The following is a 23,071-nucleotide window of genomic DNA, read 5'->3' on the forward strand; positions in this document are numbered from 1 at the left end:
GAAAAGAAAATAAAAACATATTTAAATGATATTAATTTAAATTGTATTTACAATAAGATATTTATTATGTATAAATAATTTAAGATTTTATAAGTTAAAAAAACAAAAATAAAATTATTTGAATAATTATATATACAAATATATAAATCAATTAAGATTAAAAAAAAAATTCTTTTATAAAAAAATCTTTTATAAAAAATTCAAACATTATTTTTACTATTTCTTAAAGAATCGTATTTACAATCAATATTTTATTCATTAAATTAAACTTCGAAATCATATTCAAGTTCTTCGACTTTTTAAAGCTTTTTATGTTTATGTTTTTTATATCCATGTTTTCCTTTAATAACGAAATTATGCTTTCCTTCTTCACTTTTTAGTGTAGGTGTATAAAACAAAGGCTATAATCCTCCTTAAAAAGGTGATCCTATTAATAAATTTGCCTTCAATTAAACTTATCTAGGTGTCATCAAATTAGAATTACATTTTCTACTAGCAGGGGATAAAACTAAGGGTAAAATTTCTTATTTTATTTTATTTTAGAGCTCTTCGTCCACATTATCTAATTTTTCAAAAACTCCCCCAAAAAATAAATATAATAAACTAAATGCAATAATAGCAACTCCAAAAACAGAAGCACTCCTTTAAAAGGTTAATAATTATGAAAGTGCACCTCCTAATAAAGGTCCAATAAATTCTCCTATAGCATAACTAGTATTATATAAAGCGCTGGCAACATCTCCAATTATTTACTCATTTTTTATATCTTTACCTTATATCCTAAGTAAAATTTTATATAATTAGGGAAGAGCAGGAATGTATATAAATAAAGTTGCAACTCCAATAAAAACATTTGCTATACATGTTATATATAATTTTGAAGGAATTCCTAATAAAGGATCCGGCCCTAAAAAAATAAAAGATAATCCGGTAATAAAAGTTCCTATAAATAACAATAGAGAATAATTTTTTACATATTTAATCATATAAGTCCCTAAAGGTGATAAAATTAAATAAGTGACAGTTCCTACAGAAAATAATAATCCTACCCATAAATCATCTAAGCCATAGACTTTATTAAAATAAATACCCATAGTTGGATCTAAAAATAATAAACCACAACTAGGTAATAAAATAAGAATATAATTAAAAATTAAATATCTATCTCTAAATATTTCTTTATATGAAATTTCTACATAATCTTTTATTTATTCGTTTTCGCTATTTTAACTACTTCCACTTAAACTGCTTTATTATTCTTTTACAATTATTTCTTCTTATAAAGCTTCTTCATTTATATTTGGAACTAATTACATTAATACAGGGGCCTTTTTTTATTTGTATTTATTTATATATATAATAAAATTATACTAAAATTGTACAAGCAATAGTAAAGAATATAAATGGAGTAATAAAGCCTCCTAAGTAAATCAATAAAGATCCCAATAAAGGACCCATCATTAAACCTAATCCGCACATAGTTTCCATCCAGCCACATTTTTCTTCAAATGTATCCTTATAAAATATTGGTATATATGAATATGCTGGCGTACTAAAAAATGCTTGGCCCTATATTGTAGATAAATTTAATAAGATAATTATTATTAATATATATTTATAAAATACCATTCCTAATATAAATCTTGATATAAGAGTAATTGTTATAAAAATCCAATTAATTGTTATATATTTTATAAAAATAAATGCAGAAAGTCCAACAGCTGTTAAAATAATACCAAATATGGTATATTTTTTTCTTTTGCTACTTTCGGATAATTACTTACCTAAAATTAAAGAAAAAATGAAATTTCCTATAGGATGAACACTAAATATAAAGCCAATGACTGTTTCTTTTATCCCTTATTTCTCTGCTAATTATGGAAAAAATGGCGCTATAACGGAATTTGCAGCATTTATAATAAATTGACCTAAATATAGTGCAAAATTAAGTATTTTTATTTTTGCATATTTTGTTTTAAAAAAATAATATTTTTTTTATAAAATGAAAATAAATTAAATAAAAAAATATATTTATTTTATATAATTTAAAGGTTAGTAAATATTTCCATAATTTATTAAATAAAATATATTAAAATAATATAATTTGTTTCATTTCTTCAAAATAATATACATATTAAAAAAAAATATATAATAATTAATTAAATAAAAATTTTTCATTAACACTATAAAATATCATAGGCCCAATTCCATCCGAAATAATTGAGATGGTCTACCAGATTAATAGGAATTAATAGTCCATTTGAACAATTAATATCTTCACTTTCAATACATTAAAAATATTTTTAATTAAAATATTTATAATAAACTTCATTTCCTATATGTTTGAATTTAAATGGATACCAATTGGGAGGTAAATGTGGCACAGGATCAGCATTATGGGTTATCCTAGCTCTATTAATAATATATTATTATTAGATTCTTTCGAACCATTCAACATAATTTTCATCTCCAACTCTTGGGGATCCAAAGTTATAGAAATAATCAATTGGTTTATTTTGGTTTAGTCTATAGATTATGGGCACTGCCAAATTACTCATAGCTCCCCCTAAAGAATGCCCGGTTATGAAAATCTTTTTAATAATAAATTATCTCAGAAAGAAAATAAAAAACATAATTATGTAATATAATATTTATGATAAAAAAAAATTAAATCTTTACTTTTGAGTTTGGGTATTTTTATTTTAAAAATATAAAATTTTCAATTAATTAGGCTTTTATTACGTTAAAAGTTTACTCAAATCCTCGGTGAATTTCGCATTAATTATCGCATTCCTCATAAGTTATCTTAAAAACATCTAAGTCTTCAATCCAGTTTTTTAACAACCAAGGAAGTGTTCCTCTGAAAGATAAAACGATGGCTTCTTTTTCTTACCAATAACCTATTAATCCTCTTGATTCCAATGTTTTATTTGTAAAAATAAATACATCTTGGAGTTTATATGGAAATTTATTACAGGCATTTGCACAATTCCAGTCTTATATTTTTTGCTTTTAGCAATATGATACTAAACTAAGGGCTGCCATATCTTTAGATATTTACTCATCGTAAAGAAACATTTGCGATTTTTAATAAGATAATGGTTGGTCTTATATCAAATAAATTATTGATATTATGAAAATTAATGAAAAAAATATAGTTAGGAAATAATTTATCATTTTTTAAGTTTTTATAATTTTTATGCTTAGCTTTTTTTGTTTTTTTATATATTTGTATATAAAATTAATATAAATAATATAAAATAATATGACGATTTAATAATACTATCTTTTTTATTATAATTTATTTTAATTATTTTCTAAAAAATAAAAATATTAATGAAATGTATTTTTTAAATTATTTAACTTTTTTTTTTTTTTTTAAATATAAATTTATTAAATTTTATTTTTTATTATTGTTATAGTAATAGGATAAATACATTTTTTTATATGATAAACACCTTATTTTATCAATATAACAAAAAATTGATAAAAAATAACATATATTTTAAAAAATAATTAAAAAGAAAATAAAATAAAAATGGATTTATTAATAGAAAATGATAGATAATGCTCTGAAATATTTGAATAAATTTAAAAAGAAGCATTAGAGAGCAATATATTAAGTATTTAATAGATATTATAATCTTTAAAAGAGAATATAGATATTACATAAGTTAAAGATAAAAAAAGCCAAAGTTTAATCCATAAAGCAATAATTCATGATAAAATACATATATTTTACTACTTAATAGACTATGCTAAAAATAAGCTTTAGAAATCTCATCAAGAAATCAAATAATGGTTATAATATAAAACAACTGAAGGAAATACAGCACTTCATTATGCATCTTATACAGGGAATATTTAAATAATAGAAGCTTTGATAAAGGATTATAATTGCGATTTTAATATATAAAATAATGAAGGATAAAAACCTACACATTTAGCTGCTTAAGGAGATAAATCGATTTCTTTGTGTTTTTTAAATACTTTAGGATGTAATTTAAATGATATAGATTTTAAAGGAGGTACACCTTTACATTGGGCATGTTATTTAGGAAATGAAAATTGTGCAAATTATTTAATTTTTAATACAAAAGATATAAATTAACCAGATAATGTAATTTAAATATATTTATAATAATTAAAAAAAAAAAAAAGGAAAATCTTACGCCTTTACATCTTGCAGTTATTTCTGGAAATGCAAGAATTGTTAAAAAATTACTTTTAAAAGGTGCAAATAGAAACTTAAAAAATACCCTTAATAAAACCCCAGCTTAAATTGCTAAAGAAAAAGAATATTTTAATATTGAATAAATGATTACTTAAACTGGTGGTATTTAAGAATATTGTAATATTAGATAGCCTTTTAAACCTTAATAAAAATAAAATAAATAAGCTTGTCTTTTACTCTTTCTTTTTATATCAAATTAAAGTTTATTTTATATATTTAATTTACCTTGCTTTTCTATTCAATATTTATACCTTTATGTTCCTTCTATTGCCTTTAATTTTTTTGTTATTCTTTTTTTTATTTTATCTTGGAGAAAAAATCCTGGTTACTTTAAAAAAAATCGCATCATGACCTAAGGATAAAGAAAAAATAAAAATATATAAAAAAATAATAAAACTAGAATTGAAGAATCAAAAAATTAATAAGAAAATAGTAGGTAAATTAAGTAAATTTTATAAAAAAATTATATGATTTTTTAATTTTAAAAAAATAAAGTGAAATATATGAATAAAATGAATAATAATAAATATAAGCTTAATTATTAATGGAGGAACAAAAATAGCTTTAAAATTAAAATAATATAAAAACTCCGGATGAAATTTTATTAGAATTGTTTAAAATTGAAAACGATTAAAGTAAAATATGTATTGATTGTCAAATACTTAAACCAAACAGGTCTAGACATTGTGAAATTTGCAAATAATGTGTAAAAGTATATGATCATCATTGCCCTTGGATAAATAATTGCGTTGGAGCTCATAATTTAGTTTTTTTTACTCTCTTTATTATTTTTTTGTGGTTTAATATAGTTTTTGTTATAGTATAAACTATATATCAATTTTAAGTACATTATAAATAATGTTTTTATTTTTAAAATTATTTAAATATAATCGCAAGTAGTATAATTCTATTAATGTGCTCTATTTTTTTTTTCCCTCTATCAATTTTATGCTATGTATAATTAAGTAATTTACTTATGAATATAACTACTTTTGAGAGATTTTCATTTAATATTGTCTAAGAAGAATAATATAAAGAATTCGAACCAACATTTTTATAAAGTAAATTAAATAATTAAACTTAAATTGATGTTCAATAATATATTAAGGATAAAAAGAAAATTAAAGTTTATAATTGCTGGTTAATGTGTTATTTAAATAAAAAAAATCAATACTACTAAAATTAAAGTTGATTAATAGAAAAATTTTATATTTAATTCAATTAAATAAATATATAATTTTTATTATTTTTTCAAAATATTAAATATTAATTTAATATAAATTCATTAGTTTTTAATTTAAATATTTTATTATCATATATGAAATTTTATATACATTTGTTATAAAATAATTAGTAAAAAATAAAAACTATAAATATATTATTTATTTTTATAATAATTATATTAAAATTTAAAAAAATTGTCTTTTTTATTTTAATAAAATATAAATATTTTAATTAAATATAATATGTATTTTGTATTTTTCATTCTTTAATATTTAAATTTTCAAATTGATTATTTAAAGCTTCGGCTAGTTCTTATTTAGTTTTTAATATAGAGAGTTCAAGTTCTTATTCTCTAGATTGATATTTTTTACATTTTTCTACAAGAAGATTATAATTATTTTATAAATAATTAAATTCTAACCTTTCTTACTTTAATAATAATAAATAATTATAATTTATTTATTATAATATTAAGTACTTAATGATTATCTTTTTATTGCTATAGTTTCTATAATTTTTATTTTAAATTATAGCACTAATTGCACTATTCATTACTTTATACTTGTTAATTTATTTATATACTATATTATAAATTTTATTTTTCCATATTTTGAAATTATTAATAAAGAATACTGTATTTTTTTTCTTAATCTTATATTCTTTTATCACAGATTTATTAATCAAATTTTATTTATTATTATAATTAAAGAATAATATTGTCTTTTGTTTCCAAATTTTATTATAATTAATTTTTTTCAGTTTTTAATTATTAGTTTTATAATACTAATTAATTTATTTAATCAATTAATTAATCCATATTTTAACTTTATTATATATTATGAAGATTATGTAACTATTATTGTAGTTAAATAATCATTTCTTATTAATTGTCATTTTCTTATTATAATAATTATATTTGTTCTTAGAATTATTTCTTCTGATTTAATTAAGAATCATTAGCCTAACACTATTAAATTTTAGAATAAGGTTATATAGGTCTATTTCTTTGAATTTCAATATCATTTTCAATCTATTAATTATAATTACCAAATTCAGAAGATCCTTATTAATATTCGAAAACAGATTGCTATTAAACATCTTCATCTTCTTCTTCTTTTATAGAATATACTTTATTAAGGCTATTATTTTTTTAATGTTTTTCAAAGCTTTATATATTACTTGAATCTTAATTTTAATTATTATTAATTAAATAATTTATTTTTGATAGTTTTTTTGCAAGATCATCGTTTTTAATTATATTAATTTATTAAAAAATCTCCTTTTTTTTAAAGAACTTTGCTAAATTTTCTTATTTTAATTTATTAATTACTCTTTTTATTAAAATTCTTTTCTGTTTTTTTAAATTTCTAAATAATGTTTAATTTTTTATTTTTCGTCACTTTTTTATCTTTAACTATGTTAATTTTTTAAACTTTTTATAGATTCTATTGATGAACTGACACTTTTTGTTTTTAAAGTTTAACTTTTTTATCTTGGTTAACTTTTATTAGTTTAATGATATTTTTACAATAATTATTTATTTTATTATTGCAATTTTAAATTTGTTGGTTATTGATTTTTACTTGTTTTATTTATCTTAATTATATTTGACTTTTTTATGGCCTATTATGATTTATTTATCACTGTTACAAATGAAGAAGAACTACACTATTCAGTACTTGAATCTTCAAAACTATAATGTTGATTTGTATTTCGATTTATTTCATCTTTATATTTATAATATTCTTATTCGTTTGAATTATGATTTTTTTGGTATGGAGAATACTCTTTATAATTAAATAAAAAATTGATTTAATAATATAAATTTGTTTTACATTCTATATTTTTTTGTTTTGTTTGATACATTTTATTTTTATTTTATCTTTCTTTATTTATTTATTTTAATATTTTTTAAAATAGCAATTTTATTTTTAAAAAATAAATATATTCTCAATATTTTTACAAAATCATTTAAAAAAATAAAAAAGTTATTAATTTAAAATACATGTGTATTTATTTATTTTATAAAGTAAATGTATTTAAAAAATTTAATAATATATAAAATAAAATTCGTTTTAAATTAAAAATTAGAATTTGTTTAAAATACTTTGTTAATTAAAATTATAATTTTTAATTTATATTTATTTTAAAAATTAAATCAATATTAGATATAAATTTCATTATTTGGATTAACTATAAATATAATCAGTTAAAAAATAAAATAAAAATATGTATTTATAAATGTTTAATTATTTTATAGATGAATAAAACAGAATATAACAAGATTTGTTGATTAAATTATTAACTATTTTTTTATTTTTTTATAATAGAAATTCAATCTTTTTGTTAATATATTTTTAATTAAATAGATATTAAATAATAATTATTATTTAATAGTTTAAATTTACTACTTTTCTAAAATATTTTTATAATAAATTATAAATTTTTTTATTTATCATTTTTATTTAATTCAGTTTTTATTTAACTTTTTTATTTATTTTTGATTTTTTTGTATTTCGTAGAAATTTTAAAATTTTTAATTATTTCGCAAAAAGTTTTTAAATATCTATTGATATTTTTCAAGTAAACAATAATCAACATCAAACAGATTTAAAACTCTTTTAACTACAAATTTGCCAAATGGATCAAAAAATAGTATATTCATATTATCCATGATTTTTTATATAAATCTAACTCTATCCTAAAATAAAATTATTTTTTTTTAAAAAAAAAAAATGCTAAAATCTTTAAAATTTTAAATTACTTTTTTATTATAAGTTAAAATACATTCAACTATATTTGAAGAAACTTAACTTTAAGAGAGATTTACTAGTTAATCAAAAACATAATTATTAATAAAAACAGTTTCATTATTATTATAGAGCTTTGAATTATTATTTATTAATAGCTTATTTTAATATATATATATATATTTTTGTTACTTTTATAGCTTCTTATAATGCATAGTTTCCAAATTAATCTTCTACTATTAGTTATAAATTTGTTTATAAAAATTATAGGATTATTTATCTCTATTAATTTAAATCTTTAAATTTTTTCATTAAAGACTTAATCTATTAACAATTTTATATATTTTAAATTCAAAATAAAGTTAAAATAAAAATTTACAATAATAACTCCCTATTTATTGGTAACTATAGGAATAAAGTTATTCATTATTTAATCAAATATATCATATATATATTATATTTAAAATCCTAAAATAATTTTGTTAATTACATGAGAACTATGCATATTCTTTTTTTTTTTTTTAAAATAAAATAATAAAACTATTTTTTATATATATATATATATATATATATATATATATATATATATATAATTACTAAAACCAAATTTATTAAATTCTATTCAATCATTTCTTTAATTAATTTTTATTCTCTTTCATATTCTTTTTTAATAGTTTCTATCAAAGATTACATTGTATGTGTTCCTTAAGCATCTTAACAAATTTCAGTAAAAATATTTTTTTCTTTTAGCTATTTTAATTTATTATTTTATATATATATATACAAGCTTATTAAAATTTTTTTACTTATTATAAAATTTAGCATAATTAATTTATTGAACAAGTCTATATTAAGGTAGTTGAAAAATAGTTTCCATATTAATGCTTCATTAAATATCCAATTTAGTTTAAAACCTCATCAATTACTAATTATATTTCTTAATAATTTTAGTTTTACGCTGATTTTTTTATTAAATTTTATATAGCAATAGACCATTCTTTGTTTTTAGTAACTTTTTATGCTATTTGTCCTTTTATTTATAAATAATTTAATTATTCATATGGAGGAGTTGTTGCCCCCGTAGGGCTAATATCTCTTAAAGGACTACAACATGGCGAAGAACCTTTTAAATAATTAATAGATAATAGAAGATACTTAATTTTATACCATATGAGGGAAGCGAAGGTGTAAAACAAGTCATATTTTATTAAAATTTTAAAAAATCAGGATTTTTAAGAAATTATTAGCGTACATTTTCAATTCTATATTTTTAATATTTATTTAATTGATAAAATTATATTTATTTACGCTTTAAATGCCGTATCTATTAATTCTATTTCAATTTATAAAATTTGAAAGCATTTATTTCCTAAGCATTAATCAAACCATTTTTAAGGAAATTAATATTCACATAAATTATTTAAATTTTGAATATTATTTTTTTATAAAATAGCTCCACTCATGATTATTTCTCCTAAATTTTCTTTTTTCTTTTAAATATTTATGTTATTAATTTTATGGATATTTTAACAAAAAATATACCGCTATTAGTTAAATATATGTATTTTATTCTAGATGTTTTAAATTTACATAGAAGTCTATTTCAAGTTTATTTTTCTTTATAATAAAAAAATTATAATTAATTCATATAATTATATATATTTTGTAGATTTATTTTTACTTCTTCTATGTCTATTATTGTTGCTTTGACACTGAAACTATGAATAGGTACAATATATTTTTTAGGTTAGTACAGTAAATTTTGTGAAAAATTTAACTTTAAACAATCTGCATCATTCTTTAATTAAGATAAAATTATTTTAAAAATTAATAAAATAATAGCAAATATGCGTATATAATTTTAAATTATTACGCATTTAAAAATATATATATTCATACTGAATTCGGGCTTTAGTATAAATCTGATATTTAAGAAATATTAAAAATAGTTGCATTTGATATAGGATGTTATATTTCTAATAAAACTAAATGTGATCTTAACTACTTGGGTGATGTAATTTTAATATTTTTATATAAATTAATATTCTCATTATAATTTTGGGGATTTCGATAAATAGTTTCAATAAAATCTTATTGCTTTTTTAATTTTATGCTGCTTTAATTATTATCATAACATTTTTAATGACATGGATATCTGTTTTCTTTCACGGCCTACATTTCTATAAGTTTAAATGGGGTTTATGATACTGGAAATAAACAAAAAGGACATAATTATAATGTTGTTTATTATAATGTTTCTAATGAATGTTGTATATTTAGTTCATATTTATCAAATTCTTCAGTTTCTTCGTGGACTTTTTTAAATTCAAAGTAATTGTGGATAATATAATAATATATTATTAAATTATGTAAAAAAATATTTACATCCATCTAAAATAAAATGGTTTTAATTTGAATTTTCAACTTCACTAAAACTATCTTTACTATCTTGATAGTAAATATTTATTTATTTTAATCATTAATTTTAATAGCTTTTTTACTTTTAAATATTTTCTTTATTTCTTAAGGTATCTATTCTGAATTAGGATATGATGTAAAAACTGGAATTATAGGGCCTTTATAATTTAGGATAAATATTAATTTTTATTTTCATTTATTTTTACTTGTGTTCATTTTTTATTTTATTATATTTTTTATTTTTTTATTAAATTATTTTATGTTTAATATAATTATTTTTATATAAATATATGACATTTTCAATATTAATTTTATTATATATTTATTTAAAGTATCCAGTTCAAAAAATTTTAATTGGTTAACATAAAAAACTAAGTTATTTATAAAAATAAATAAATTAATTTATCCTTTTTGTAGGTAAATTTTGTTATTATTTTTAATTTATTTTTTTAAGCAAATATAATAGAATAATAATAATATAAAGATTAAAATTTAAAACATATTTTCTTTTCTTTACTTGTTGTTTAAATTATAAAAAAAGTAATTTTTTTTTTATAAAAGTGGTATGATAATTTCTCAATTTTTCTATTAAGTGATTTATTTTATTAAAGGCAATCTATAAAAAAATTGATAAATTTATAGAATATTTTTATAATAGTTAAAGAAAATAAAAAAATATTAGGTTAAATTAAAAGGATTTATTAAAAAATTGAAATTTCGAGATCTTAAAATTAAGATAATAGTTTAGTTGAGAATGTTTTTATAATTATTATTAAATAAAAGTAATTTTTAATTTTTTTATAAATTATTAAGATATTTAGATTTTAATATTATTAGTAAGTATAAGCTATAAAACTAAATAGAAACAATTATATTTTAATATTATAAAATATTATCTTATATTATCACGATTTCAAAACCAGTTTTTTATACATATATTATAATTTACTTTATTTTTTTATTTTTTTTATTTTTATAATATTTTTATTTTAGTTTATATATTTTTTTAAAAGATAACTAAAAAAAAAGTCATATATAAAAAAACCCAAAAAAATAAAAAATAGCTTTATTAAATGTCAAGTCTTAAAGCAGCAAGGGCAGATAATTATTATTATCCAAAAGATTGGGATCCTTCAAAAGTTAAAAAAATATCAAGGTTTTTTAAGTAAACAAAAAAAGGGAAGTTTAAATAAATTTCAAAAATCACATCCACTTGGTGACAGAGCGAAAAAAATAGATTAAGGAATTTTAGTAATAAGATATGAAACACCATTTCATGTTAAATGTGAGAAATGTCAAAATATGATAGCAAAAGGAGTTAGATTTAATGCTGAAAAAAGCAGAAGTAAAATAAATATATTAATTATTTAATAAAATTTATATTTTGAATTAAAATCAATTTTAAAAAATAAATTAATTTAATATCATTATTAATAATGTTCTTTAATCATAGTCGGAAAATATATGTCAACTACAATATGGCAGTTTGTTATGAATTGCCCTGCTTGTTCAAATAAAATAATGGTACATACTGATCCTGAAAATACAGACTACAAGTATGTTGAAGGAGCTAAAAGAATAGTAATTATATTTTTTTATAAATAACTTAACAAAAAAAACTTAATAGTTTCCTTTTTTTTTAAGTTATTATATCTTTTATTTATTATATAAAATTTAAATACAAAATACATTTAATTAATAGTTAAATACTGAAAAAGCAAAAGATGATGTAATTTTTATGAGAGACGAATAAGATCGGGTCAAATTATAAAATGATCCTTTTTATAATTTAGAAAACAAAATAGAAGACTAAAATATACTTTTAAAAGAAAAGCCAAGAATAAATAATTTAATAGAAATTTAGAAAGTAAAAATAAAAAAATGTAATTTAATATTCACTTTATAAGAGAACTATAAATGATTTTGATAATAATTTACTTATGAGAAAGAAATTTAAAATTTATAAAAAAGAATAAGAAAAAAAAGAAGAAGAAGAAAAAAAGCCTAAAAATTTCGGCATTTAATTATTAACTGTTAAAGACACAGATATTGTAATAATAATATAATAAAACTAAATATATATATATATATATATTCAACTAAAAAAATATATATTTAAACTAAAAATATATATACTTTTATTAATAGTAAAAAGCTCAAAATATAAATTTTATAAAACCAAATATTTGTGATATTAATAGGCTTGAAAAAAGAAGAAATATTGTTAGAGAAAACTTATTTCATAATTAAAAATAAGAAGAATATAATTAAGTAATAAAAAATTAGATAAATTACCTAGGTCTATGTAAATACAAATAAAAATTAATTGAAATTAGAAGTGAAAAATAAACTTAATTTTAATTTAATAACTAAAAAATAATGAATATAATAAATTATAAAAATATTTATATAATAATTTTTTTTTTAATTCAAAAAAAAAATTTAATAACAATATTATTTATTTTTTATTAATAATAAAATAATTATAAATATTTGTTTTAATCTAAAATATTATGCTTTTTAATTTTTTTCTAAAATTAATATTTTATATTTTATTTAATCATCAATGGATTAAATAAATTAAATTGAATTTAAATTTATCTCATCAAACAAGGAATTAATACTATGTTGGTATATTATTATTTTTAAATAAAATATCAAAAAGAGCTTTATATTAAAAAAATAAGTTTTGAATCTGCAAAAAACGAAAATATTCTTTAGATAATTTAATATATTATACAGGATTTTTAAAAAGAAAGTTAAAATTAGGAAATAACTTTAAAAGTAAAACATTTTTTTAAATATGTTAAAACTTGAAAATTTAAAAAGGATGAATAAAATAATGAAATAAATTAAAGTTAAATTATAGATAAAAACATAAAAATAATATTTGTAAATATCAAAAACAATTCCTGTGAAAAACAAGATATTAAATTTAAAGAAATATATACATATTAATAAGCTGATGAAAAAGTATCGATACAAAAATTTAAAGATAATATAAGAAAAGAATAAGTTATATTAACTTTGCCTATAATTATAAAAATGAATAATAATGCTATAAATAAAAGAGAAAAAGTAAAAACTTAAGGAACTTATAAAGAGTTTACATTATAATATCAATAAAAAAATCATTAAATAAAGGGATATACAAAATAACAAGTAGCATAACATAATAATGAAAATGATGCATGGATAATAATATAAAATAAAATATACGATGTAACTGGTTATTTGAATTATCATCCAGGAGGCAAACATAAGCTTATGTTAGGTGTAGGAAAAGATGGAACAATGTTATTTGATAAATATCATTCATGGGTAAATATTGATATTTTATTAGGAAAAAATTAGGTTGGTTATACTGTAGATTGATTATATAAAATTCTAAAAATAAAATATAAAATCGAAAATCAAATTATAAAAATATTATATATTTTTTATAATTGTTAAATTAAAAAAATAAAAAATAAAATAAAAATAAAATAAAAATAAATAAAATAAACTAAAAATTTTAGATATAAAATAAATAAAAAAATAAATAAATAATATATTTATGAATATGTATATGTATATGTATATGTATATATATATATATATATATATATATATATAGATATATTTAAATTTATATATATTTTTTAATACATTTAAATTAGAAATAAAATAAATAATTTTGATTATAAATTATTAATTTTTAATTTTAGAAATATTTTTTATTATTGTATATTTTTGTTTTAGAAAATAGATTTTTTATTTCATTTTAATTAAATTTTAATAAATAAAAATATTTTTAAAATAAGTTTAAATAAATGGAAAATTTATCTAGATTTGATGATTATTATTTTACTATATGTAAAGAAACAGGAGGTATTGAAGGAGTTCTTCATTCTATGTTTAATTTTCTTTATAGGCGCACTGATTTTTTTTATGAAGGTAATAAATTAATTTTTTTATAAAATAAAATATTTATTTTTTAATAAAAGCTGATCCAGGAGACAAAATGGGCTTTTTGCCTGGGGTTTCATAATAATTAGTATATACAATTAAATATACTTATAAAATAATTATTTTATTATTTATATTAATATATAGTTGAATAAAATATTCATGTAATACCAAAACGAACACTATAAACGTTTCCCTAAAAAAGATCTTTAAGAATCTGCAAAAAAATTAGAAGAATATAAAAAAAAGTTAGAAGAATAAAAAGATATTTAAAGATAGAATACATAATAATAATAAACGAATGTATAATAAAAATAAATAAATTCTTAATAAAATTAAGAAAAATTAGTTGATAAATAAAATTAAAATATTGAAATAAAAAATAATCCTTTGGAATCTTAAAAATAATCAAATATGGAAGAAAATAAAAATGAATATGAAAAAAAGCATGTATCTTTATCAATTTCTACATATAATGGAGGAGTAAATGATAAATATAAATGGTCTTAAAGTATAACTGATGTTACTGTAGAAATATAGCTTCCTAAAAATACAAGAGCTAAAGATGTAATAATATATATTATTTTATAATTTTTAAAAAGATAAATTATAAAGTTAATAGTAAATTTAAATTAAGATAAATTTAGCATTAAATTGAAGAAAACAAATGAAATATTAATACAAGGCGAATATTATGAAAAAATAAAAATAGATGACTCAACCTGGAATATTGATGATGATTTTAAATTTATACTTACACTCGAAAAAGGAATCGAAACAATTTGGAAAACTGTATTTAAAGGAGATCCTGAAATCGATGCTACAAAAGTTGATAATACTAAGCCTTTAGATTCATTTGATAATGAAACTTAAGTATTTTTATATTATTATTTTAATTATTATATGTTTATATAAATATTTTTATTTTGTCTGTTATTTTTAAGAATAAAAAAAAAAAAAAATTATTAAATATGTGTAATTATATCATCTTTTTTTTTTGATTAGTTTTTAAAAAAATAAAAAAATTAGGAAAAAATAAAAATATGAAATATATTATGTATATTTTTTATAAAAATTATAGAGTGCTCTTAGAAAAATAATGTATGAATAATAAAGAAAACAAATGGGATTACCAACATCTGAAGAAGAAAAATAATTGGAACTTCTTAAAAATGCTTGGAATGCAGAAGGTTCACCTTTTAAAGGACAACCTTTTGATCCTAGTAAGCTTAATATGAATATGGGAGGAATGAATATACCTTCTTAATGAGGTGATTAATATTTTTTATTTTAATAAATTATTTTGTTGTTTTTTTAAATATAAATTATTATTATTTTTTAAATTAATTAAGAAATTATTTATTATAATATATATAAAATTTTATATTTATTTCCATTTCGTAAATTAATATTATAAAAAACCTTTTTAAACATAATAATGCATATTTTACTTTTTGTATCTAATATATTTTTTTATAATTAGTTAATAAATCTTTAAACAATTTATTTTTATTTATTAATATTTTTCCTTTTTTTTCCATTTTTCAAATCAATATTAGTATTTTTTTATTTATTTATTTGTCTATCTCTAAATTAAAGAGGCAAATTTATTTTATGTTTAAATTTATCTTTTATAATTATTATTATATTTCATTTATATAATTTTTTTTTTTAAGTTTTTCATCAAAACTATTTGCTTTTGGTGTAAAAGTACATTATATGTTTATTTTAGTTGCTCGTAATATTATTTTACTTATTTTTAATTTATTTTATAAAAAGATTTAGTTTGATTTATTATTAATTCATTGAATTTTTATTATCTAATGAATATAATATTTTATAATTAACTTTTATATTAATAGATTTAATTTAAATAATTTTAAATATTATTTATTATATATCATATTTCTTTATAAAGATGATTTTTTTATTTAATTTTAATGTTTAGTATTTTAGTTATATTTCATTTCTTTCATTTCTTAATGAAATATAATTATTTTTGGTATTATAATAATTAATTTTGTTATTTTTTTTCTAAAATAATTCTTCGAAATAAAGTATTTTTGTAAATTTTTACTGATTATTTATTATACTTTTTTAAAAAGTATATTTTATTAAAAAAAAAAAAAAAATTATTTAACATATTACTAATAAATCAGTCGATTTATTAAAAAATAATATATAATTAATGTTTTCATTAAAAATAATCTAAAAAATAAGTATATTTTGAAAATTATATATTTTTATTTTATTATCATTATTAGAAATCAATATTAGCTTATTTTTTTTAAGATATTTCTACTTGAAATTCTTAATTTTTATTGTCTGGGCCATCATGTTTTTTTTGTTTCTTTAATTTCTTTAATAAGATTTTTAAATATTCAATTAATAAAAGAAACTTAATTATTTCTAAGAAGTTTTTATTTTACCAATAAATTAAGTCTAAAATTGATTTAATAATTTTAGTTTATTTTGACTTTATAAAAGCAATTTTAAGATAAATTTCATTTTCTAAACTTTATTTATGCTTTTATTGAGTTTTTTGCATTAAATTTAAATTATATCATATCTATAATATTCATGAAAACAAGGATTATCTAGCATTTATAAGTTCGAAGGCAAATTAATTAATTTTTCAAAAATTCGTTCTTCTTTTTATGAATAATTAATTTAATTTTATTTAATATCTTTCTATTACTTAATTATTATATTTTTTATCTTTTTTGTACCATATTTTTTTTGTTATAAATGTAAGAAAAGTAATAATTGTGATAAAAATGCCTTTTATTAAAATTAATAAAGTATTCAGGAAACATAATTTATTTAAATTTAAACGAATGAAAATTATTTTTTTCAAATATATTAATCAATTGAATGTATTTATATGAAAGCATTTTTTTTTATAAGTAATTGAACTGATATTAAATTTATAAGTTCTAATTAAAAATGAATATAATTCATTAAAATAATATAATTGATTTCTAAACCAAAATTATTTTAATATATCCTAAATATAAACATAAAATAATTGTATAATTAAGATATTTTAAATAACAAAACTTTATTAGTTATATAATAAAGTAAAAAACTGCATATTTAATTTATAGTTATTTTAATTATTAATTTAGAATTTATCTTTTTCATTTTGATGTGTTTTCTGATAAATTAGCTATAATTATTTCAAATATATCGAATCATATTAATAAATATTTATGAATCTAATATATAAGATAAATATTTTTTATAATATTTATTTGCATAGAGTTTTACAATTTTTATTATTTATAGAAAAATAAAAAATTAATATTTTGAAATAAATTAAATTTTAATGTAATATTTTTTTACTTATTGATATTGTATTTTATTATTTTAAGAATAAATTCAATAAAAAAAAGGCTATAGACTAATATTTTTTAAATTAATATAATTCATATGATTTATAAATTATAGATAATAGCCTATAATTTAAAAATAAATAAAAAAAATTCTTTAAATTAAAAAATGATTAGATTATTGTCTTTTTTACTTTTTTTGATTGAGATTTTAAAATAAAATTTATAGAAAACAAAATAAAAAAACAATATGAAATAAGCAAATATATGCGAATTTATAGACTTCTCCGAAAAATTAATTAAAAATAATATAATTCATATAATTTTTGTTTTTATTAATTATATAATCACTTTTTACATTTTTATATTATTTTTTTATTTTTTATGCCTTTAATTAGCAAAAATCATTAAAATTATTTATCTGTTTTTTCATTTCATTTATTTTATTTTAAAATGTATGTAACTAATTCTATTTTTTAACAAAATAAATATATTATTAATTTATAAAAAAATATATATATTACTTTAAGATATGGGAATACAAACTCGAAGTCTTCTTAATATTTATTTGGTTTAATAATTTCTAAAGGAATATCAAATGATTTGTTTATAAAGTAATGATATTCGTTATCATCGCTATCAGTTTCTGATTTTTCTTCATTTTATTTAAGATTTATTGATTATTAAATAATAGTAGGCATTTATTTAGAATTAGTAAAATCTTCAAAAAAACTTTATTCTTATTATGTCAATTAACTCATATCTATATATTTTTTTTCGATTTTCCTAAATTATTTAGTTAATTTATTAATTTATAATAGAGCATAAAAGTTTGATAAATAAATTTATTATTCTTCTTCTTTTTATTATTTTTTTTAGTTGTTTTATGATTTTTTTTTTAAATTATCATTTCTCTTATTTTATAATTTTTGTTTGATTCGGCTTATAATACCTTATTTTTTGTCAGTTGCATCGACAACTATTTATTAAATTCTATCAGCTAGATTTTATTTAAGTATCAGTTTATTTGAATTAATTCGATTCCATTCACTAATTGATGTCATTTATTTTTATTAAAATTATTATATTTTGAGCAATCTTGTAGGAGATGTAGAAGTTTTTCTTCTATTAATTTAGTTATTTTCTTATGTTTTTATTTTTAAGTAATTATTTTTATAATCATCTAAAATTATATTATTATTGACTTATTCACTTAATAATTTATTATTCGTATATTTAGGAGATAATTATAGTTATAATATTTAATTTTCACTATCGTTTTCATTTTAAATTAACATATCATTATTTTGATTTTCTTAATTATCTAAAAAAATATTATCTTTAACTAAAACTTAATTATTTTATATAAATTAGTTAAACATTATATTTTTTTAGTGCTTCATTTAATTATTTTTATATTTATTTTTTCTATTTTCATCATTTTTATATTAAATTTATTTATTTGTATTAAAAGATTCATCATTACCTCCAATTGCAATTAAATTTCCAATTAGTTATTTTTTTTATGTCATTTAATTAGTACTTCCTTGTAACTAAAGTTAAATATCATCTTCTGAAAACTAATTCGATATCTTAAATATTTTAGAATTTTTCTTTTTAATTTCATAATGATTATTACTGTCATAATATTGATTATAGTAATCATTATTTTCAATATATTAATTTCTTATTTTTTTATTATTTAAAATTATTGAAAGTTAATTTTAATTAATTTTTTATTATTATTATAATTTGAGTATATTATATTATTTGGGTTCTAATTATTCATCAATTTTATCTTATGTAATATCTTAGTAAATAAATATATCATCATCCTATTTATTAATATTTAAATAATTATAGTTTTCAGATAAAATGCCTAAAATGCTTAATTTGTTATTATTTTATTTCTTTATTTAATTTTATAAAATTTAAAAATTTAAATTTTAATCTATTAAATTTTATAAATTATTTTATTTTTAATCCACTAAAAAACTATTACTATCAATTTATTTATTTTGTATTTGTAATATTTTTTAAATTATCTATGTAAAATATTAATTTCTGGCGTTAGAAAATTATTTTATCCATTAGAATATGTGTTTATTTTAATTCAATATTTCTAAAATTTATTATCTTTGTATAAATAAGCAATATAAATCATGTTTTTAACTACATCTTATATTATATTGAGTACTTTTAGCATTCAAACAGGATTCACCAAAATAGGATCCTTATTTCAATTTTCTGAATATTCTTAATTTGTTAATTAAACCATATTATTCTTTAGGTATTTCAAAAAGTACTTTACCTTAGATTATAAAATATATACCTGAAGGAATTTTATCATGATATACAATTTATTTATTTTTAAAAATAACTAAAGGTTATAATTATTGAATAATCTAATCAATTAAATTTATTTCTGGAATATTTCTAAAAAAGCTACAAAATTATTAAACGAAAAATTAAAAATATTAACAAAATATTTTATTTTTTTCATTCTATGTAAGATATTTATAATATTAGTTATTATAAAAAATATTTTAAAAATTTAATTTTTATTATAGATTATATGTTTTGCGTAATTCATTTAATAATTTTTTAGGCATTGCATTTTAATTGTTTCGTTCTCTATATATTATCCAATTTTCAAAATCTTCTTTTTATAAATTCAAATTTTTTTCACCATATTAAAGTGACATTTTAACTACATCCACCAAACCTACTTATATATAACCAAATAAAGCAATTCCGATAAACATAAATATTGATGCAAATATTCTTTCGTTTTTTGTATAAACTTAATAATCACCATATCCTATTGTTGTGATAGTAGTAACAGTAAAATATAAAGAGGAAATATAAATATTATTTTATAATTCAATTTTAACATGCAAATCTTATTTTTATTAATTCATTTAATTTACCCATGATTCTTCATTTAGACATCCTACTAAAATCCAAATACATGAAAGGATATGAATACTAATAACAATTAATGTAATTACTCTTAAAAAAATATTTTAAAAATAAAATTATTTAATTTTAAAAAATACCGAATTAAATTAAAAACCATAATTTAATATTTTATTTCTTTACTCACAAAAAAAACCTATTATAAATATAAAAAAATTTTGTTATGTTTTGATTTTTTTTTTTCATTATATACTTTATTTATAATAAACTTTAATAACTTTATATATCTATCCCAATATAATCTTATTTTCAAAACTTTAAAGGCATTATAATAATATTAATTTTAAAATATCACATAATATGGAAATATTGAAATTAAATCAAAAATAAAATAACTTCTAATTTCAGTATATTATATATTATTATTATTTTTTAATTTTTAATATTTGTATTTTATACCTCAAATAATCTTCACTTAATACACATATTTAATATACTTAAATAGAATTAATTTCCCTTCCAGTTAAAAATTATAGTAAAATATCAATCATATATAATAAATCTAGTAAAACTTCAAAATAAATTAAATATTCTCTATTAATTATATTATTGCCAAAAGCAATTAAAAGCGGCATGTAAATTAATAAATAAAATAACATAATAGATGTTAGATAACACCAAAATATTATAATTTTATTATCAGGATCAATATAAAATTTGCTTCTGTATTCTATAAAATTTATTTTTGAAAAATAAATATATTTTTTTTTCGCTTTTTTACCTAAAAAATTAGCATTAGATTATCTTTATCCTTCAAATTGCTTATCAATTCTATTAACTATTTTTTTAAATGTTCTAGTTTTTATTTTAAAAATAGTTATATATTATAAAGTATTTTTATATTCAAAAATACACATTTTAAAATTTTTTAGCCATATAAACGTCTCTAACTACTTCCCATTTAGATCTTTTTTAACTTTATACTGTTGTTTCTTAATAAAATTTAGTATTTTTTTTAATTTTTAAATTTGTATTCGAATCAGTTTGCACTTATTCATTTTATTATGGTTATATTTCTTCCATAATTAATTTTCAAATGAAATTATAAAGTAATTTACTCTAAAATATAAAAAATTTACATTTAAATTAATAAAATAATAAATTAATTAATATTGTTTATAAATCCAAACACACAAAAAAAAATACTATATATTTTATAAAAATAAAAAAAAAAATATTTAATAATTTATTCTAAATTATTAAATATATAAAAGTAGTTAAATAAATTATCTGTCTGAAACAATTTAAAATAAAACTATTCTAGTTATTTACAAGTTATTAATATTGAATTAAATCGTTATTTAAACGCATATTTTAACGCTTATAATATTCAGTATATATAAGTAATTAAATAGAAATATTAATTTTTTTTAATATTTATAAAAAACATTTTTAGAATTAAATAATTAAGTTTATGAAATTATATATATATATATATTATTTCCTTATATAAAGCATATATATAAATAATTAAATAAATAAAAAATTATTTATATAAAATATTATTATCAAATTTTTATTTTTAATTAATGTATTAAATTTTAGAAATAATATTATTTATTTTCAATATTAAAATTAATTTTTGAAATTTTTAATAAATTGAAAAAATTTTGTTTTCTTAATAATATAATTTATGTAATAAATCTATTAGTTATTCTTTTAATATTTTTTATTTAAAATAAAAAAAATAAAAAAAATATTTTACTTATACAATTTTATTTACTATAACATTTAAAATGGAAAATAAAAAAATACTTAAATAAGTTACGTTTATGAATCATGTAATATTTATTTAAATAAAGGTACACATCAACTAAATATACCATAAAACAATTATATGAATAAAAAGGGTCATGTCGGTAAAATTAATTAGTAAATATTTAGATAATATAAAATATTAGATAATATAAAATAAAAATTAGATATTTATTAATTTATATATATACAAATATATATATTTTTTATATATTTAAATATTTGTATTATTAATATAAATATCTTTTAATATTAAATGCTTTATATTTTTTTTTTATATATTTATTTATATATAAAAATCTTATTTTATTATTATATTAATATATATAAATTTATTTTCCTATATTTATATTATTTCAATAATTCAAATTAATTAAATTTAAAATAATTTTAACCAAATATTTTTATAAAAGAATTTATTATTTTTATAT

The 23,071-nt window shown here is 16.2% G+C and overlaps 4 protein-coding genes across 4 annotated transcripts, besides 31 other annotated features; 2 read left to right on the forward strand and 2 right to left on the reverse strand. All coding sequences in view use genetic code 6, as the record gives it.

Moving 5' to 3' along the window:
- Nucleotides 1–163: 163 nt before the first annotated feature.
- Nucleotides 164–202: a microsatellite.
- IMG5_188410 (lipase family protein, putative) lies at nt 201–3,078 on the reverse strand (the record flags this gene model as incomplete). Its single annotated transcript, XM_004027111.1, has 4 exons — nt 201–1,288; nt 1,383–1,515; nt 2,328–2,591; nt 2,680–3,078. The coding sequence occupies 4 exons, from the start codon at nt 3,076–3,078 to the stop codon at nt 201–203; spliced, it is 1,884 nt and encodes a 627-aa protein (XP_004027160.1).
- A 155-nt stretch (nt 3,079–3,233) lies between these two features.
- Nucleotides 3,234–3,267: a microsatellite.
- Nucleotides 3,268–3,336: 69 nt separating this feature from the next.
- On the forward strand, nt 3,337–5,426 carry IMG5_188420 (hypothetical protein; the record flags this gene model as incomplete). Its single annotated transcript, XM_004027112.1, has 4 exons — nt 3,337–3,343; nt 4,101–4,120; nt 4,162–4,558; nt 4,768–5,426. The coding sequence occupies 4 exons, from the start codon at nt 3,337–3,339 to the stop codon at nt 5,424–5,426; spliced, it is 1,083 nt and encodes a 360-aa protein (XP_004027161.1).
- Nucleotides 5,427–5,662: 236 nt separating this feature from the next.
- Nucleotides 5,663–5,699: a microsatellite.
- A 2,204-nt stretch (nt 5,700–7,903) lies between these two features.
- Nucleotides 7,904–7,955: a microsatellite.
- Nucleotides 7,956–8,756: 801 nt separating this feature from the next.
- Nucleotides 8,757–8,800: a microsatellite.
- An 867-nt stretch (nt 8,801–9,667) lies between these two features.
- IMG5_188430 (hypothetical protein) lies at nt 9,668–10,340 on the reverse strand (the record flags this gene model as incomplete). Its single annotated transcript, XM_004027113.1, has 4 exons — nt 9,668–9,698; nt 9,751–9,825; nt 9,890–10,006; nt 10,108–10,340. 4 exons carry the CDS (start codon nt 10,338–10,340, stop codon nt 9,668–9,670), a joined length of 456 nt encoding a protein of 151 aa, XP_004027162.1.
- A 469-nt stretch (nt 10,341–10,809) lies between these two features.
- Nucleotides 10,810–10,875: a microsatellite.
- Nucleotides 10,842–10,875: a microsatellite.
- Nucleotides 10,849–10,887: a microsatellite.
- A 408-nt stretch (nt 10,888–11,295) lies between these two features.
- IMG5_188440 (nuclear movement protein related, putative) lies at nt 11,296–15,844 on the forward strand (the record flags this gene model as incomplete). Its single annotated transcript, XM_004027114.1, has 10 exons — nt 11,296–11,408; nt 11,691–11,971; nt 12,080–12,207; nt 12,329–12,509; nt 12,598–12,677; nt 13,771–13,947; nt 14,430–14,562; nt 14,613–14,662; nt 14,722–15,447; nt 15,656–15,844. The coding sequence occupies exons 2-10, from the start codon at nt 11,929–11,931 to the stop codon at nt 15,842–15,844; spliced, it is 1,707 nt and encodes a 568-aa protein (XP_004027163.1). The 5' UTR covers nt 11,296–11,408; nt 11,691–11,928.
- Nucleotides 11,576–11,617: a microsatellite.
- Nucleotides 11,588–11,634: a microsatellite.
- Nucleotides 12,591–12,627: a microsatellite.
- Nucleotides 12,591–12,628: a microsatellite.
- Nucleotides 12,712–12,761: a microsatellite.
- Nucleotides 14,077–14,175: a microsatellite.
- Nucleotides 14,077–14,177: a microsatellite.
- Nucleotides 14,082–14,175: a microsatellite.
- Nucleotides 14,085–14,122: a microsatellite.
- Nucleotides 14,086–14,139: a microsatellite.
- Nucleotides 14,093–14,137: a microsatellite.
- Nucleotides 14,175–14,238: a microsatellite.
- Nucleotides 14,187–14,264: a microsatellite.
- Nucleotides 14,796–14,838: a microsatellite.
- Nucleotides 15,174–15,220: a microsatellite.
- Nucleotides 15,449–15,499: a microsatellite.
- Nucleotides 15,845–16,662: 818 nt separating the features above from the next.
- Nucleotides 16,663–16,695: a microsatellite.
- Nucleotides 16,696–18,387: 1,692 nt separating this feature from the next.
- Nucleotides 18,388–18,434: a microsatellite.
- Nucleotides 18,435–21,936: 3,502 nt separating this feature from the next.
- Nucleotides 21,937–21,980: a microsatellite.
- Nucleotides 21,981–22,344: 364 nt separating this feature from the next.
- Nucleotides 22,345–22,392: a microsatellite.
- Nucleotides 22,393–22,759: 367 nt separating this feature from the next.
- Nucleotides 22,760–22,799: a microsatellite.
- Nucleotides 22,800–22,912: 113 nt separating this feature from the next.
- Nucleotides 22,913–22,994: a microsatellite.
- A 43-nt stretch (nt 22,995–23,037) lies between these two features.
- Nucleotides 23,038–23,071: part of a microsatellite that runs on past the window's edge.

This window comes from Ichthyophthirius multifiliis, assembly GCF_000220395.1.
Source record: "Ichthyophthirius multifiliis unplaced genomic scaffold scaff_1120509251357, whole genome shotgun sequence".
Lineage (NCBI taxonomy): Eukaryota > Ciliophora > Oligohymenophorea > Hymenostomatida > Ichthyophthirius > Ichthyophthirius multifiliis.